General features: G+C 34.8%; 1 protein-coding gene across 5 annotated transcripts; it reads left to right on the top strand.

Moving 5' to 3' along the window:
- Positions 1 to 387: 387 nt before the first annotated feature.
- On the top strand, positions 388 to 18,493 carry LOC132179167 (uncharacterized). Of its 5 annotated transcripts, none has more exons than XM_059591822.2 (18): positions 452 to 847; positions 1,332 to 1,390; positions 1,467 to 1,598; positions 2,936 to 3,076; positions 4,508 to 4,564; positions 5,142 to 5,236; positions 6,482 to 6,614; positions 6,747 to 6,923; positions 8,501 to 8,691; positions 8,870 to 8,936; positions 11,792 to 11,925; positions 12,335 to 12,401; positions 13,991 to 14,053; positions 14,146 to 14,390; positions 14,468 to 14,597; positions 15,868 to 15,960; positions 17,207 to 17,392; positions 18,105 to 18,493. In XM_059591822.2, the coding sequence occupies exons 1-18, from the start codon at positions 541 to 543 to the stop codon at positions 18,396 to 18,398; spliced, it is 2,571 nt and encodes an 856-aa protein (XP_059447805.2). In that variant the 5' UTR covers positions 452 to 540; the 3' UTR covers positions 18,399 to 18,493. The 5 variants fall into 5 exon arrangements, with proteins under 5 accessions (XP_059447830.2, XP_059447805.2, XP_059447814.2 ...); XM_059591831.2 differs by having other exon boundaries at positions 761 to 945; XM_059591840.2 differs by having other exon boundaries at positions 831 to 847; positions 1,463 to 1,598.
- The last annotated feature ends 251 nt before the right edge of the window (positions 18,494 to 18,744 follow it).

The raw sequence follows: 18,744 nt of genomic DNA on the forward strand, positions 1-18,744 counted from the left end.
CCTGCAGTCATCCCTTTTAACGATAGAGATTTTATTGTCATTTCAATTGACCAAATGACTAAATTTTTCAAAAAAAAAACTTAAAAGGATATTAAAATTTTGAGAGACTGACTCAATGATTTATCATACATTTTTCCTTATTTATTTTACTTTATTTTGTAAGAATTTAGCCAAACAGTTTTGCAGGCAAAAAAAAAAAAAAAAAAAAAGCCAAAAGAGTTTTGTCGTCAACTTGACTACTATTCATACAAAGAAGCCAATCGAGGCACCAACGGATATTAGTACAAATTACTGTTACAGTGTTACCGTAAATATTCTCTCTCTCTCTCTCGCTCGCTCGCTCCTGCTTCCAAATCCCAAAAAGCACAGAGATTTGAGAGATACAAAAATCATTAGGATTCCCTTCCACTCATTTCCCAGCCACACATTCACACTCACTCTCTTCAAACCAAAAAAAAAAAAAAAAAAAAAAATGTCCCTCTCATTATTATTCCTCTTTTATGCGCCAAACCAAACTACCGTAACCACCACCCACCCACCATGTTCCTCTCAGCCCACAAGACGCCGCCATTCCTCCACACACTCCACCGCCTCGCCAACTCTCGGAATCTCCGCCGCAACAACATGTTCTGCCGAGTTGCGCCGGGGCTCTCCGTCTCGTCCTCCCTCGGCTCCGTCTTTGCCTCCGGAAACGCGATCGCCGCCGCGGCAGGCTCGGGCTCCTCGCTACACGGGGCCGTGACGTCGGCCATCACGCACGTGGCCGTCACCGCCGTGGCCATCGCGTCGGGGGCTTGTCTATCCACCAAGGTCGATTTCTTGTGGCCCAAGAGGGAGGAGCAGCCAGGTGCGTCTTGGTGTGAGTTTGTATGTTTGCTTTGGTCCTAGATGAGAGGAAAATTGCAACGAAACTACACATCATTCAACCCTCTCAGGCTCAGCAGTGTATTTTGTGATTCTTTTGTGCCTTTTCTTTTGAACTAAACAAATTTGAGTTTAAATATTGAACTGTTTATACTAAATATCAGTATGTTTAATTTCTTAAGAAAATATTTTTATCTCTCCGAGCTTCATTTCTGCTGCTGTTCCAAATTGAGATGGTCTTGGCTTGATAACCCTTCTTTTCCTTATTGCATTGTCTACATTATGATGATTTAGGGCAGGTTTATAAAATTATTCTTGGCACAGCATCCCCCACTTTTTTTCCTCAATTCACGTCTCTCACTGGTACTGGTTCTCTTGAAAATGTTTAATATATGAATTTTCCAATTGTGGATCCATTTTCTTCTCTATTTTATTAAATTAAATATTAATATCATATTGTGTTGCAGGTTCTTTTATACTGGAGGGAGTAGATGTAACTGGGTATCCTATATTTAGTGATCCAAAGGTTTACCATCTATACTTGAATCCCAACTTGCTTATAGTCATTTGCTGCTACTAAAACACTCTATCTGTGAAGGCAGGTACAAAAGTCAATTGCATTTGCGAAAAAAGCTCACTGTGGCCAATTTCGGAAAACAGGAGACCCTTATCTAACTCATTGTATTCATACGGGAAGGATCTTAGCAATGTTGGTTCCATCAAGTGGCAAACGAGTATGCAATCCTGTTTCTATTTAATATGGTTTAAGTTTTTGGCTACGAAAATGTTTGTGTTAATTTATTCCTACAATATTCACCATTTTTTACTATCTTTTTCAGAACTGTAATAAGAGAACTTTCTTCTTATACCGAATGTTCTATATTGTGGAAGACATGTATTAACTTATTAATATTATTCTCATCTTTTTTTTTTATTTTTTATTTTTTATTTTTTATTTTTTTACTTATAAAAAAGATATTCTCGTCTGCTTTTTTTTTTTATTAAGTAAACTGCATTAGAAAGGCGTGAAGTGCAAGCCCGGTATGCAAGACTTATACAATGGAGAACCTCCTTAAACAAAAAGTGAAAGAAGAAAGATGAATTAAGGAAAGAAAATTAAACTCAAGAAACACATAAATCCAGACTTGACAAATCTTAGTCTTCACCATTATGATCCATGCATGAGTTAACATGCTTATTTTTTGCATGTGCTTGTTGTGTAAGGGACATGCAGTTTTTTAAGTTTCCTATTTTCCTCATATGTAGCTGAAGGGATGCATGAAAATGACCATATCAATGGAAAAAATATTCTACTAGTAGTCTGGACAGTGATGGTGGGAACCTCCCCAATACGGTACATAGGGTTAGTGACTAGTAGACCATAATCATAGCCATTCTTTGTTGTTTTGAATTAATTTGAAAAAGGTTAGTTCTAGTTTTGGGTAACAGACCCTCCAAGGCCAAGCTGCTTAAGTAAACATGTGTCTTATTTATTGCTTATGCAGACAAAATATGCATAAAAAGAAAATAAACAGCAAAGGACAGAATATTCATTGCCTATCATTTTGAATCAACAGTATATGCCCTTAACATGCCCTATCAATCAATGGAACTCTAGTACCATATGCAATAAAATAAAACTTTGTTCTCATTTTCATGTACGTTGGTGCTAGAAAATTATCTTTTTGAAATTTAGAGTTCCCAATGCTCTTTCTTTTTTCCCTTTTCCTTTTTATTTTTATCCTTTTTCTTTGATTATTTACCCTCCTAAATCAGTGGTTATTTATCCTTTTTTATGCCTGTGTTGATAGTTTTGCTATCCAATTTTTATGGCAAAAATATGTATTGCTACTAATTTTTAATTATTTGTTATTAGATCATGAAATTAATGAATAATATGCAATAAAGCAATATGACTCAACTGGAAATATGGATTCACTGTTTGTGTATTATATTGTTGCATATTTAAGTAGCAGTATGTCACTTAATTGTAGAAATTGAAAAACACTTTCACTGTTTAAAAGCACATTTTCCATTTATCCCTTCATTAAGATCGTAAATTCTCCTGCAGGCTGTTGATACAGTTGTGGCCGGGGTTCTCCATGACGTAATTGATGATACATGTGAAAGTTTGCACAAGATAGAAGAAGAGTTTGGTGATGATGTAGCTAAGTTGGTAGCTGGTGTTTCCAGGTTAAGTTATATAAATCAGGTATTATTAACTGGTTATGACTATAAACCCATATCTTTTGGTTCCAAATGAAAATATTTGACGTTGAGTAGAATTAGAATTGTTCTGATAACGTATGATAGTAAACAAAAGCCAAGTATTGGAGGCTGTAAGGGTTATTTAGAAAGAGAGAAAATAACGATTTGGGTTAATAAAGGACCCTAACTGCTCAAAGAAAACTAAGAATAACTCTAATAGTACTAGAATATTATTCAATTCTGAATGAAGAACTAAGCCCACAAGCCACGCTTATATAGTTGAAGCAAACCAACTTTTTGCCAAAAAAGACAAAAGTCTAATATTTCATAAAATCAAATTGCGAAATAAAATAAAGATTCTGCCAAAAAATTTGGCCAAATCTAGTAATAAAATCACTTCTAATATGAGAAAATAAATATGTCCTAAAATGGCAAAAAGTAACTTAAATAGTGATTTGGAAGGAAACATAGTGGATTTTGGGCCAAAAAAGGGTGCTCACTAAGGTAGTTGGGTGTCCATGACGTGCACCCGAAAAGAGCTTTTCAAATTGGGATCAAATGCGCAATTGTAATACTCGTACGAAAAGTTATACCCAATTTACTGCCTAAAAGCCTAATGTGCAATATTGCCCCAATTATGCCTGATTCGACCGATTTTCTCTGTCAAGATATTCTCACGTCATTAATTCAGTATTTAACAATTCAAGTCTGTGATTCTCCTGTATCAAGATTCAATTAGGCCTTTATGTGTTGAATTTAGTAAGTTTCAGAAGCTTTATGACACTTTTGAAAAATGGTTTTCATTTATGAAATTGGAAACAATGAAAAACTAGTCTAATCATGCCTTTTCAGTTTTCTTGCCTTGTTGAGCAGCCAGGAATAAAATGCAAGAAATAACTGTCACTGAGCAGCTGGAAATAAAGTTGTCATTTTTGGGAAACAATTTTTTATTCAGAGATTTTATTGGAAGATAGTTTCTAATTTTCTTTGCCATAGTTTCTAATTTTCTTTGCCTAGGTTATTTCCACTTCAGTTTTATATTTTCCATTTTCAACTGTGGAAATTTTTTTTCATTTCATGTTGAATATGTGGCGAGTACAAGGTGAATAAATGCCACATGGAAGTAGAATGGGAAAAATATTGCAGATTCTATTTAAAGGAGAAGTTGTTGACATACATGACCTAATCCACTTTGCTCATTTTGTTGTCTTGCTACCTTGAGGTCATGTTACAGAGTCTTTATTACTGTTCTTTAGGTCACATTGCAAATATATATGAGAATTCTGTTAGTTTCCTCATATTGTGTTCCATTCCATCATATACTTGCAGTCCCTTGATTTTGGCTTCCGTGAGATTTTTTTTCTGTGAGATTCTTTCATTTCTTTTTCCCCTTTCTTGTGGTGTTCTTCATGTTGTCATGTATTTTGTTTTGCAGCTGTTACGGAGACACCGCAGGATAAATTTGAACCTGGGTACCCTTGGTCCTGAAGAGGTATAAAACTCAATTGCTAGATTGTGATTGCAATTAGCCATTCTATGGAAGTTAATAAAGAAATTTTATTACACAGTTGAGTCACAAGTGACCTTAAATGTAATGTATAAGAACAAATTATGTTGATCTAAATATAGATTGGAGATTTTTTCATATCCTTATTTGGTTCTGATTCTAATGTATGAGCTTAGGACCATTACTTCTAGAAACTTGTGGTGACACTCACCGGTGTGCATTGGTGCATCTTACTTGCTCTATGATTATGTTTTCCTTTGCATAATGCAACATCTAATAAAGCCCTAAGACATCATTTTTTTTTTTATGAATAATAATTTATTAAAAAGAAAGGCAAAGCTTGCTTACACGAAAAGTCCTAAGACATCATTACTGTGTGTTAAACGCTGCTTAGTGAAAAGGAAACTTATATGCAAGAAAGGATGGGATGATTTTTATTTGTATTGAGTAAATTAATTGAAGCTTTGTAAGTAACTTTATCAGTTCTTTTTCTGAGATAAGCAACATACCTTAGCTGCAATAGTTTTTTATGATTCTCATACTTTAACTGTTCATCTATTAGGCTAATAATTTACGAGTTATGCTCTTGGGCATGGTTGATGATCCACGTGTAGTGCTCATCAAGCTTGCAGATCGACTTCACAACATGAGAACCATGTATTGACTCTCTACTTCTATTAGTAAATTTTGCCTGTTTAAGGGTGACTATTTTGTGTTCATTTATGTTTTGAATTAATTCCTAAATGATTACAATCACTTTTTTCCTTTCATTTTTTATTTCTATTTCCGGGGTTAATTGTAGCTATCCATTCAAATTGGGTCCTTTGCAATGTTTCTTATTGTCAAATCACCATTTATCATAAAAGCTTAAAAGCTCATTGGAAATGATAAATTTAATCATTTAATTAATACTTCAATACTCATTTTCACGTGTCAGCTCAAAATCGCCCTCAACAAGTGAGGCCTAACGCGTGAGATATTTAATTGAAACATGGGGTAGATTGTGGAGTGAGGGTAACTCAGGACCCATGCCTCTAATACCGTATTAAATCACCACTTATCCCAAAAATTTAAGCTCATAGGAAATGATAAATTTAATCATTTAGTTAATTAATACTCATAAATTACAAATTTTTGCAGTCAACACTCTAATTGAAGATTAATTTGCGTTGTCCACTCAATCATCCAAATCCGTGTCAAAATTAACTGAGTGGTGAGGTGTGTTGGGTGGACATTGCAAACTAATGACTAATGTGTTAATTCTAACATATTCGTGTGTTAAAGTATAGATTAAGTGATTAAATTTATCTCTTCCTATCAGCTTAAACTTTTGGGATAACTGGTAATTTAACATGGTATCAGAGCCAAAGGCCCTGAGATCGAACCTTGACTTTGTCAAATCATCCCCCATTTAAATTAAATATTCCACGTGTTGGGCCTCACATATTAAAAGAGAGTTTGAGCTCATACATGAGGAGGAGTGTTAAAGTGTTGATTAAGTGATTAAATTTACCTCTTCCTATCAGCTTAGACTTTTGTGACAACTAGTGATTTAACACAGTGCATCCCACTTCTTTTTGCTAATCTATTAATGTTGACACAGTTTGGACGATGGAGTAGACATTATTAGGTAATCTCAAATTATAGTGTTGATTGAAAAAAATTATACTGTGGGAAGAGCATTGCAAATAACCCCATAGTTTAGGATGGATGTTACAACTAACCCTTATTTTTAATTGTAAATCTTTCTGCTTTCTTTAAGAGTAATTTTGCAGGTTTGAATAATTTATGAATATCCACAATCTCTGGATCAATCATGAATTTTATGGCTGACCTAACCAAAATTTAGGCTTATGTTATTACCATATGAATCAAACTTCTGGATGATGAGTTATTTTACAGTTACGTGCTGCCGTTGCTGAAGGCTCAAGCTGTTGCAGAGGAGACCTTAGTTATATGGTGCTCACTTGCTTCCAGATTGGGTCTGTGGGCATTAAAAGCTGAACTGGAAGATCTGTGCTTTGCTGTTCTTCAGGTCTGATATAATATTTTTTTCTATCACGGATCATAATGACATCCATGTTGCTCAACTGTATCATGTTCTTTTCAGATATGTAATTTGATTCTTTAATTACATGTCTCATTTTTCCTGTACATGTATGTCCAGCCTCAAATGTTTCAGAAGATGCGAGCTGATCTTGCATCCATGTGGAGCCCTAGCAGCAGAGCAGGAAATCCTAGACGATTATCTGCGCGAGTGGGCTTGTCACCAATGGATGAAAGGAACTCAACTTCCGAATATGAAAGGTCCTTGGCAATTGATGAAGACATCACAAGCATGAAGGTAAGCAAATTTTCTTTTATATATTTATTATATCGTTAGAGATAAACTGAGCCTGATTGAGAAACTTTTTTTTTGTCATTGCTTTATTAATGCTTTTTGACGGAGATGGTATGAATACCACTGATAGTGAGGGCTTAGATGTATATTTTTGCAGGAATTTATCATGCTGAGTGAATGAGCTCTTCACCTGATTTTTTCTATTATAGATAATTGTTTGCTTTACGGCTATGAAGTTTCCAAGAAGTAATTTATTTTTGCTCCTAGCTAGGTGTTTCTCTTATATACTTCCTGTGTATCTGGGGGTACCTTACACTTTTATTGATATTTCTATTACTTATATATTAAAAAAGAAATTTTCCTAGAAATAATGAAAAATATTCTCTGGTTAGCAGTCAATGCATGAGATACATTAGATTATTTAAGCACCTGTAGTCTTTTTTTTTTTTTTTTAAACCCCAAGGGGTTGGCCCAAGTGGTGGAGGCCTTGGTCTTAAGGTTTGCTCCCTTCAAGGTCCAAGGTTCAACACCTCATGAGTGCAAACAATTTCATGGAGTCACACCCCCTGGTGAAAAGCCAGCGATTTAACCAGTTCCGTGTAGGAAAACTTCCGAGGGTGCGTTGCACGGGACTGGGATTTACTCTGCAAGGGTGGGTCTGAAGGGCCTTGCCTTGGAGAGGTTCCCGGACATCAAATAAGTAAAATAAATTCATTAAAAGTGCAAGGGGCGCAACCCAAGTGCATAGGAAATTCACTAGGCAGTGTCCTTTTTTCTTCTTTTTTAAATTATCTTGATATTTTTTAATTTCAGATTGTAACTTCTGAGACAACCTTTTGTAGATTTATTTCAAATTTATAATATGCAATACAAATTACAATCACTGTGGTGCAAAATGAAGCACCGTGTTTCCTTTTGTCATTAACATATTTGGAGTTTTTTGGATGATGCTTATTAACATCTTAGAGCTACTTCATTGCCGAAAATTTCAAGGGAGGGGACACCTCAAAGAGGTAATCTGGAAAGTTATTCATGCTCTCTTAATGTGGAGCATTTGGAGAGAAAGGAACCGGAACCTCTTCGAGGATAGCGAGTCCAATGTGCTTATTCTAAAATCCTCCTTTTTGAGATCTCTTTTGGATTGGGTTATTGTAAATGTTCCTAATTTTGTCTCAGCAAATCTGGTAGATTTGATTTGCTTTTTACATTGTAGTAGACTTTAGGGTTTATGGCTCTCTTGTATACTCTTCATGTACGAGGGATTTGCCATTTTCTTTCAATGATATTAGAATTATTCATTAAAAAAAAAAGGTGGTGGCAGAAATGACACTCTCAGTCATTTCATATATGTGGCATTAGAAATAGGTTTAAAGAGGCAGTCTAGGATGTTCATCTACATTGACAAAAGACTTTTGTTCCTAACAGCTGGCATGCTTAGGTTACTTTTAGACACAATGGTCTCTGAAGCAAAGCATGTTGGAGAGGGTTGTAATACTCTGAAAGAATGGGAAATTGGAATTTAATGGTAGTTGATAAATTTCCGTTGTTAGTCATTCCAGTTGATTATTCTTTAATTTCAGGATCTTTTGGAGGCTGTAGTTCCTTTTGATATCTTGTTAGATCGGAGAAAACGGACTAAATTTCTCAGTAGTCTCACAAGTACTCTGGAGACAAACATGAAACCCAAGGTTTTGCACGATGCTGGAATTGCTTTAGCATCTCTGGTAGTTTGTGAGGAAGCACTTGAGCGGGAGTTAATTATATCAAATTCGTATGTTCTGCTTCTCTCGTTATCATTTGCTCCTGTGCTTGCTAAATATAATCTAAAGATGTTATTAAATTTTTTAGTTTATTTATGCATGTCTCATTCAGTGACATAGGGCCAATATTTTTTAGTTTGTCTACGGCTAAAAGGTGTTAATTTTTATTTTTAATTATTTCTTTTGCAGTTATGTTCCAGGGATGGAAGTAACTTTATCAAGCCGACTAAAAAGCTTGTATAGTATTTTCAGCAAGGTACGAATGAATTTACTTTCAAACAACTAGAGTTAGGCATGTGTGCATAAGTTTTGCATACCATAATCAAATGAGATATTGCATATTATTCTAAGAGTTAAGTATGTTCATCACTTCTGTACATGAAATGCCTTTGTTTCAGCATAGTTCAAAACCTACTCTATGTAAAGAATGATCTCAGTACGTAATTATCAAAGTATGAAAACCTGTAAGACCGTGTCTTCGTTTTTTCCTTTTAACTGTTATAGTATGTTGTAAAGATATTGACTTCTGGTTTCTTTATAACGTTGACCGCATATAGTATTTAAGAGTATGCTTGTTTGTGGGGTCGCTATGATATCTATTATTATGCATCATAGCACACTTGTGCTGGATTTCTAGAAGTTGTTATGAGATGTCTGTGGAGAGAAACTTTCTTATAGGAGGAAGATCTAAATTGCGGAACTCTCTTATGTTTATAGGGTTAAATACTTTTTTGCCCCTTGTGGTTTAACAACTTTACTTTTTTGCCTCATCGGTTTCATTTTGTATCACAAATGGTACCTCCATAATGACTAAAAACCGAGATGGTACTTCCATTTAACTTCCATCTAAAAATTGACGGAAATCTACGTCAGCACCTTTATAAAATCGACACATGTCCATATTTCTAATTAAATATAAAGAATAAAAATTTTAAAACTAAAATTATTAAAAATATATAATTAAAAAAAAAAAACGCTTTTTTTTTTCCTCACTTTCTTTCTTTTCCTTTTACCTACGCACTTCCATCTAAAAATTGACGGAAATCTACGTCAGCACCTTTATAAAATCGACACATGTCCATATTCCTAATTAAAAATAAAAAATAAAAATTTTCAAACTAAAATTATATAAAATATTAAAAAAAAAGCCGCTTTCTTTTTATTTTTTCTCACTTTCTTTCTTTTCCTTTTACCTACACTCTTCTTCTTCTCCTCCTCCTCCTCTCCCCATTTTTTGTCCGGTTAATACTTCTCACCCACTGATGACTGAGGACCACAAAAATCTTTCCAAAGAAAATCATGAACACAAAAATATGTGGAAACCTGTAACTTCCCACACTTTTTTTTTTTTTTTTTTGTCTTGTTTTTATTTGTTTTTTGTTGATGGGTTTTTAACTTTTCCTTAGATTCTCTCTTGTTCTTTGAATTTTTTAACACTTTCCTTTTGATCTGATTTTTTAACAGCAAATGTTCTTTTGATCTGAATTTCTCGCCAACTATTTTTCTTGTTGCAGAACATCCAATGTTCTCTCTCGATACTTTATATATTTCAAAAGCATCAGGTTTGACAACCCCCCATTTTCTCTATGTTTCCCAGACTAAATTTTTGAATGGAATTTAACGAAATAAAGTGATAAGGGGGTGGTTCCAGCCAACCCCATGGGATGGTTGGCCACCCCCATTTTTGTGAGCCACCCCTTTTCCAACATATACTAATTTTTTTAATAATTTTAGTTTTATTATTATTATTATTTTTAATTTGGTATATGAACACGTGTCGATTTTTTAAAAGTGCTGACGTGGATTTTCGTAAATTTTTGGACGGAAGTTAGACGGAGGTACCATCTCGGTTTTTAGCTATTATCGAGGTACCATTTATAATACAAAATGAAACCGAGGGGGCAAAAAATAAAGTTGTTAAACCATAGGGGGTCAAAGGTATTTAACCCTATTTATAAACTTGAAGCTCTCTATTCTGCGATACAAATATGAGAAATGATGTGAACTTTGCCATTAAATGCCTTATTCATATAATGTACTTTAGAAAAGAAGCATGTGGTGCTCAAAAGTGAAGAAAAAACTTCTGTTTTTTCAGCTGCTACATCAAACTAATAAAACCATTGAAATACTGAAAATATTATAATATTATAACAAATTGGCATGAAGTGCTGAAATTGCCTTTTGTATTGGCGGAGAAGTTTCCTTGGATACTGTGCTGGAATTCATCTGAAATCTTTTTTCAGCTGCAATCTCTCTTTCTCTCTCTCCCCCTCTCTTTTTAAATGATTGATAAGTTGCATAGCACCCTATAACTCCTGACTTTACCCTCCGCCCTGTTCTTAGAGGGGAGGAGATGACAGGCTAGAGCTCATTGACAGAAGTAATGCAAACTATTCTGACTTAGTAATCAGGATTGTTAGAAAATTTGCCATAGATATTTGGGACAGGTGGCTCAGTTTTTCAGATATCTCTAATGATCTGTTCTAGAACTCTTTCTTGAAGTGTATTATGGAGTTGAGTTTATGGTGGTTGTTAATCTTCATCTGTTTGGATAAGCCTGAGAACTTTGTCAACAAACCATTATCTAATCCAAAGAAGTCAATCTCTTCTCCCTCCATGCTTTTTTTTTTTTTTTTTTCTTGGTAAGTTGGGTGGGCCCTGAAATTTTCAACTTTCTGTATTCTCTAGATTTGGTGGAGGAAGACATCATGTGTTTGATTAATCTCTTTCTCTCACTCTCTCTCTTTTACGAAGGAACTTTTGTAGGCTCATACCTTGGATGTTTAGGCCTTGTCCCCCTTTTATCTTTAGCACACATTTTACTTAGACTTTGGAAATTTCTTTCCATTCATGAAACTCATTAAAATTGGAGAAAAGGTGTTACAAACGTGATGGTTGAGCAACAGACGCTGGATGTCAAAGTTTGGAGTCTGCATCATAATCTAGCTTCTATTGGTTACTACCTATCTTTAATGCTTTTGTTGACAATTATGTTATATTTGCAGAAGTCATTTTATCTTCATTGGTCTTAGATTGTTGGAAAAAATCTTTAAATAGAATTCATTTTGACGTGATTATGAAAATTTATAAATGTATTTTTACCTTCCTTAGATGAAACGGAAAGATGTCAGCATCAATAAAGTATATGATGCTCGTGCATTAAGGGTAGTTGTCGGAGACAAGAATGGAACTCTGCATGGACCTGCTGTTCAGTGTTGCTACAGTCTTCTCAACATTGTGCACAAGTAAATCAATTGAAATTTCTGTTCTTCAGTTTTCCATTGTTGTTTTGACACTATAACCTAATTTATTTTAGCAGCAATTTTTGCTCTCCTATCTTGGGCAGATAGATGGGTTTCTTTGGTGCCTCAGTCAGGGGTGGTACTACTGGAATAAAGACAATTTTTAGTAAGACACATAGATGCCCCCCGCGCGAAAAATAATATATATTACGTATATGATCCTATAGTTTTAAGTTACAAATAAGTTATCCTCTAATTTGTCCCCCCCAATTCTAGAATCCTAGTTCCACCCCTATCAGTAGTGTATTTGTAGTCTCGAGTTTAAAATATTTATAATTTTTCTGATTAATAGAATTGCATAAGATTGTGACTAGATAATGGACCTTTTTCTAATTCTTTCTTGGCATTACAGGCTTTGGACCCCTATTGATGGTGAATTTGATGATTACATTGTTAATCCAAAGCCTAGTGGTTATCAGGTTATATTTCTCTGCTCAATATGAAATGATAAATTCATGAAGTCTTGTTGTTGTTACTATTAAGTCCTTTAGTCCTTTGTTTACTATTGCCACCATTATTACCACCTTCATCATTGCCACCAACATCGCTACTGCTGCTACCGCTGGCACTAGTACAACCACCGGCATATTCACCATCATCATTACTGCCACCACCACTAGTTGCAGTTTCCATTGCCACCACTACCACCAACAACCTTACACCATACTACCATCATCACTAAGTCATTGTTATAACGGTTACCATTATCATTGTGTAACTAATACAATACTAAAATTTTTAAATTTTTTAAATATACTTTTTTTTTTTTTTTGAAACTCCTCCAAGGCAGGCTGCTTCATGTACCCACCCTTGTTGGGTAAACCTCGGATCCGTATAAAGTGCCCTATTCACACGGAATGGGTAGGCTGGCCCCAAAGAATTATTTGCCCCAAAGAATTATTTGCACTTAAAGGGATTCAAACCTTAGATCCGATGGAAATGCCACATAGACCAAGGCTCTTACCACTTGAGCCAATCCCTTGAGGTCAATTTTTTAAATATACTTTAAACAACATAAATCTAAATTAAAATGATTGAAATCTATCAATTAAGTTCTGTGATATTGAACATTCTATTTTTTTTCTTTTGAATATTTCATCCAAACACAACCTTATGGCCACACATCATAATTTCATTCAAGGTTCTACAATTTAGCTTAATAGAACCATCATAGCAGGTCAAATCTGCTTGAATTGAGCTTTTGATTGGCTGGCAACCTTATTGTGTTTGCGTCCAAAATCTTAGTAAGGTTAGAATGCATGGACTCATGGCTGTCTTACATAAGGTCCATGAGAATAAAGCTTGATGGATGTTACATTGGTCACCTAGTTTCAATGTTGGTTTCATACTGTCATGCTATCCCTCACTAAAGCTCACATCCATGAGGTGCATTTCCTTTGGATGATCCCAACCATTGCCAAATGTCACCGTATTATGCTACAATGCTCTCCTCTAAGGACTCTTATCCCCCTTTTCAGATCTCCAACGCATTTCCTTTGGATGATCCCAACCATTGCAAAATAATGGGATGCGAGTATAAGCTGGAAAACCAATTTCTTGAAGAAAATGTTATAACAATGTTAGCTCACTAACAGTATGTACCATTGCTCTATACTTAGGTTCTACACTAAATCGCGCTACCATTGCCTGTTTTTACTCTTCCACATAACCAAATTACCATCTAAGAATGTACAATATTTTGTAGTATATCTTTTATTTGAAGGAGAATTTTTCCAATCTGCATCAGTAAAACCTTCCACTCTAAGGTGCCCATTTTTCCTATACAATATATCGAACCAGGAGCTTGCTTCAAATAACAAATATTACGAGTGACAACATCTCAATGTGGAATTCTAGGAGCATCCAAGAACTGATTCACTATGGGGTGGTTGTGCAAGTGTTAAGAGTTGTTTGACCTTTGTCTAATATGTCTACGGTGCAGCCATTATCTTAGCCCACTCTTGAAACCATAGCTTTATTTATTTATTTTTATTTTTTTAAATTGCAGTCTCTGCACACTGCTGTTCAGGGTCCTGACAGCTCACCTTTGGAAGTTCAGATAAGAACACTGGTACCAATCTTCTTCCAATTTTTTTGGAGGTAGAAGTTACTTATCATTGCATTTGATTTAGTTGATAGAAATATTAATTTTCACATTTTCAGAGGATGCATGAGTATGCTGAACATGGACTTGCTGCACATTGGCTCTATAAGGAAACCGGAAACAAGCTGTCTTCCATTAGCAGCATGGATGACTCTGAAATAGAAGCATCCACCTATTTCTCTGAAGACATGGACGACCAAAGTCCCAATGTAGATGGCTTGTTTCAGAAATATAGTTCCCTCAAAGTTGGACACCCAGTTCTTAGAGTGGAAGGAAGTCAGTTACTTGCTGCTGTTATTATCAGGTATATAGTTACTTCACGTTTATATGTTTACTTTTCATCATATACCTTCTACTTCTGCATCAAAATTGCGTTTGCAGAGTGGATAATGGTGGAAGAGAACTGCTTGTTGCTGTCAGCTTTGGACTAGCAGCTTCTGAAGCAGTAGCTGACAGAAGATCTTCTTTTCAAATAAAGCGATGGGAAGCTTATGCAAGGTTATACAAACAGGTTGGGATTTGCTTTACTTAAATTTGTTTACTATATTAATCTAAGTCTCAACTTATTCACTGGAAAAGCTAAAGCTGTATGGGTATGATAAGAATCTGAAATGAACTATAAAGGAATCTCTATTGCTGCATTAGGTTTGGATTGATGTATGTGAACGGTAATGTTCTGATACAAGCTTAAAATATAGGTCCTATTAACGAATAATAGTATATTGATTGGTGAGGCTAGATTTGGGGTGAACTACTTCTGACCAAGTTGGGGCATGTATATCCTGCTGTCATAATTATGAGTGAATCAGTATCTCACTTGATGGGCTGGAATAACTTGGATTGACATATTTGATTGAATTGAATCCATAGAGGAAAAGATTGAAGATCTGATCTGTGTTCAATATTTTATTGAATCCAAGAAGATTAGTTATAATAGTTTTATAATGATCAACATTTCTTCTTTCTGACTATTGGGTGAAAGAGACTTAGAACTATTATTATGTATGAAGATAACTAATGTGCATGGAAAGTTTATTAGAATATAATTTAAATAATTAAGTGTTACATTTCCAATCAACTTAAGCTTTTAAAATAAATGATGATTTAGTATGGAATCAGAACAAAGATCCTGAGTTCGAACCTTATCTTTGTCATTCACCCTTCATTTCAGTTAAAAATTTTACCTGTTAGGTTTGAGACTACACATGATGGGAAGGGTTAGAATATAATTTAAATAATTAAGTCTATCATTTCCTATTGGCTTAAGCTTTTGGAATGAGTGGTGATTTAACAAAGTTCTAAATTAAATTTTTGCTAAAAATTTCACTTTAGACATGACATTATTTTATCAATCATTTTTCTACTGCAACGGTCAACATTTTTCCCCTAGTTTATTTTTGGTAATGGGAACATAAGGCAACTCTGGGCTTCCTACAAATTTTTATTTTCACTTGAAATGTATTTCTTATTTAGGCATCTTAAGTGCCATGATACTTTTCCACTTAGGGTTGCCTGTTAGTCACTGAGTATCATCACAACCTGACTATTTAGGCACTTAATCACATGCCTTTAACATAACAGCACTACTATGGTAAAATGCTGAAGAAATCTCCTAAAAGTGCTAATCAAGCAATGTAAATACCATTTTGATTGATCATCGTTTTGTGAGTTCTATTAATGCTCAAAGTTGTTCATATTCAGTTGTATTTTGAATAAGTTGCATTTACATATAGTGATTTGAATTATCTTTTTGTTTTACTGCTGTGGACTTGGCATTCCAGGTGTCTGATGAGTGGTGGTGTGAACCAGGACATGGGGATTGGTGTACTTGCCTAGAGAAGTATACACTCTGTCGAGATGGTATGTACCACAAGGTATGTTTGACATGCACTTCTTAAGAAAATATAATTTTTGTACGAACTTCAACATCTTAGTGACTTTTCAATCTGAATTGTCATTTTGTACTCTGTAAACATTATTTTATAAACGTTAGAAGCACATGTTATTAAAGAACAGTCTACCCAATTTTAGTTCATCTAAAGCCCCTTACTACAATACAAAATTATGCTTAAATAGACTATGGATTAAACCCTATCCCTAACCCTCGTGACACACCAAAATAACATAAAGCCCAACTAAATTAACATAACCCAAAGTCTGAAAAATAAGATATCATAACATATCAGGATCCAAACACGTGTAATCACTGCCCCGTGTCCCCATCACTATTACATTTGGAAAATATATCATTGCATATATTATTCTATGAAATTGTCAAGGAACAAAATTTCCCTTTTGTTTCAAGCAAAAGTCACTTTTCATTGGATATCAACACAAAGAGTTAAGGAACATTGAAGTCTTTAAGAGTTTTTGTGCAAGCAGTGTCTTTTAATACACTTTTGTACGTTAAAGTAACATTAATGTGTTTCTGTCAAGATATTATGCGTGTTTTGACACACCAAGCTCTTACTAGTCTTACATATCTCTCTCTCTCTCTCTCTCTCTGTGATTGATTTTGAATCATATATTAAATATAACTGTTTGGCTTATAGCTAGCTAGTTCCTGTTCAGTGTCATTATCTCATTTTTAATTAGTGTAACCTAACTGGGATGTGTTGGCCGCAAACATACTGAATTAATTGTTAGATACATGTTCCTTAGATATAAATAGATTTTGTTATACGATTACAGTATTTTAATGAAATTTCAAAAAATTATTCTGTGTTTCCATGATGTTTCTGTTTCCAATCTCACCGAAATGGTTCACTGAAATGAAATATTTTTCCTTCGACATTTATAAAGGCTATAAATATGTTTTTGACGTTATATTTATGAATTAGTTAAACTTGAGAAAATTATTGAAGGCAGAACAAAAATTTAAGGGTTATACCTATCTGTAAAAGGTAAATGGATATAATTATGCCAAAATATTCAACGGAAACCAAACTTCCTTTCATTATAGGATAAATCTCTTGCTTTTACTTCTATTGGCATCTAGGATTGAAATAGGGTCTTAACTTACTAATCATTAAGTGATTTTGTTAACCCTTTGTTAGTAAATGATCCTATGATCAAACTTGCATCAGACATATGAGTTATTGAACTGTTTTGTCCATGCAGCAAGACCAATTTGAGCGCTTACTGCCAACCTTCATCCAGGTCTTTAACTTGACAGAGCAAGAAGAAACTGAATATTGGGCTGTTGTATCTGCTGTTTTTGATGGCAGGCAGGTTGATTCTGTAACATATAGGCCAAGCTTTGTATCAATTAATTCAACTTCCTTGGAAACTAGCATTAACAACAAGGTTTGTCTACAATCACCTTACCATGCTGAAAGTCAATTGTCTTTATTACTAGTAACTGAATATTTGCTTAAATTCTCTAATTTTATTTGTTTCATGCTTGCTAGTCACGCATGACTCAGTAAATGCTTCAGTTCTTAGAATATACCCCCCCCCCCCCTCCCCCCCCAATGCGTGCTGTCACCTCTGCGCATCAAAGGCTTACTTGTTCATTTCCCTCCCCCTCCTGCTAGGCCTCTCCATAATAGATGCCTCATTTTGCTTATGGAGAGACCACAAGAACTTTGGGATGGTTCAAAAATTGCCGTTTCTAATGACTCTTTCTTAGCTGGTGGACCAAGAAACTATTGGACTAGGCCATTTTTTTTTCTCGCCGATTTCCTATTATTTTATGTTCTTTTCTAGCACTATATTGATTATTTTGGGGTGATTGTTGGGGGCTTCTTGCCCATTCTTTAAATATTTTGTTTTTTCAATGATAAGCAAGCAAGGTATTGAACTGCGCTAGTGCGAAAGCCGTTGCACATTAATCTTTATTTTATTAAGAACAAGAAAAAAAGAAAAAGAAGATTTGAATTAATATAATTGTCTAGAACACCACAACGTACTATATTGCTCACATGCAGGCACACGTATACACACAAGTTTACTTGGGTAGATATAAATTGACTCTTCATTTGAATGAATGTTGTCTAAACTAAGTTTTGAATTCCAGGTGCGTCTACTGAGGACAATGCTTCAGTGGGAAGAGCAACTACGCTCTGAAGCAAGTCTTGGACAGCCAAAACATGGTGGAAATTTTCATGTTAGTCCGGGCTCTGTTGTCCTTGGGGAAGTGGTGATTGTTTGTTGGCCGCGTGGTGAGATAATGAGGCTGAATACTGGTAGCACAGCCGCAGATGCTGCTAGAAAAGTAGGATTCGAGGGAAAGCTGATTTTGGTGAATGGCCACCTGGTATTACCCTGTACAGAGCTCAAAGATGGTGATGTGGTAGAAGTTAGAATATAAATAACTGTGTAGAGTCCATCAGTGTAAATAATAGAGGAAAAAGAAATATATTATCCCCATTTTATTGTATGCATCAGAATATTCGAGGCTGCGGTAAGTACCGGGGGGGGGGGGGGGGGGGGGTGCTAATTTTTTATATTTTTTGTTTTTAAAATTGGCTCTCTATAGGTCCTTGATTTTTTAGTGTACATATACCATATATTCTAAAGCAGTAAAGGAAATAAAATCCTTGTTCACTTCAATTATTGTACTGCTTGGATATTTGGTTTTTTTATAGAAGATTTTCCATACCGAAAATCAAATTGCTTTTGCTTTAATTCATAGAGATTAGAGGCTGTTTATTTAG

This window comes from Corylus avellana, chromosome 2 (genome assembly GCF_965113065.1).
Source record: "Corylus avellana chromosome 2, dhCorAvel1.hap1.2, whole genome shotgun sequence".
NCBI classification, from domain to species: Eukaryota; Viridiplantae; Streptophyta; class Magnoliopsida; order Fagales; family Betulaceae; genus Corylus; species Corylus avellana.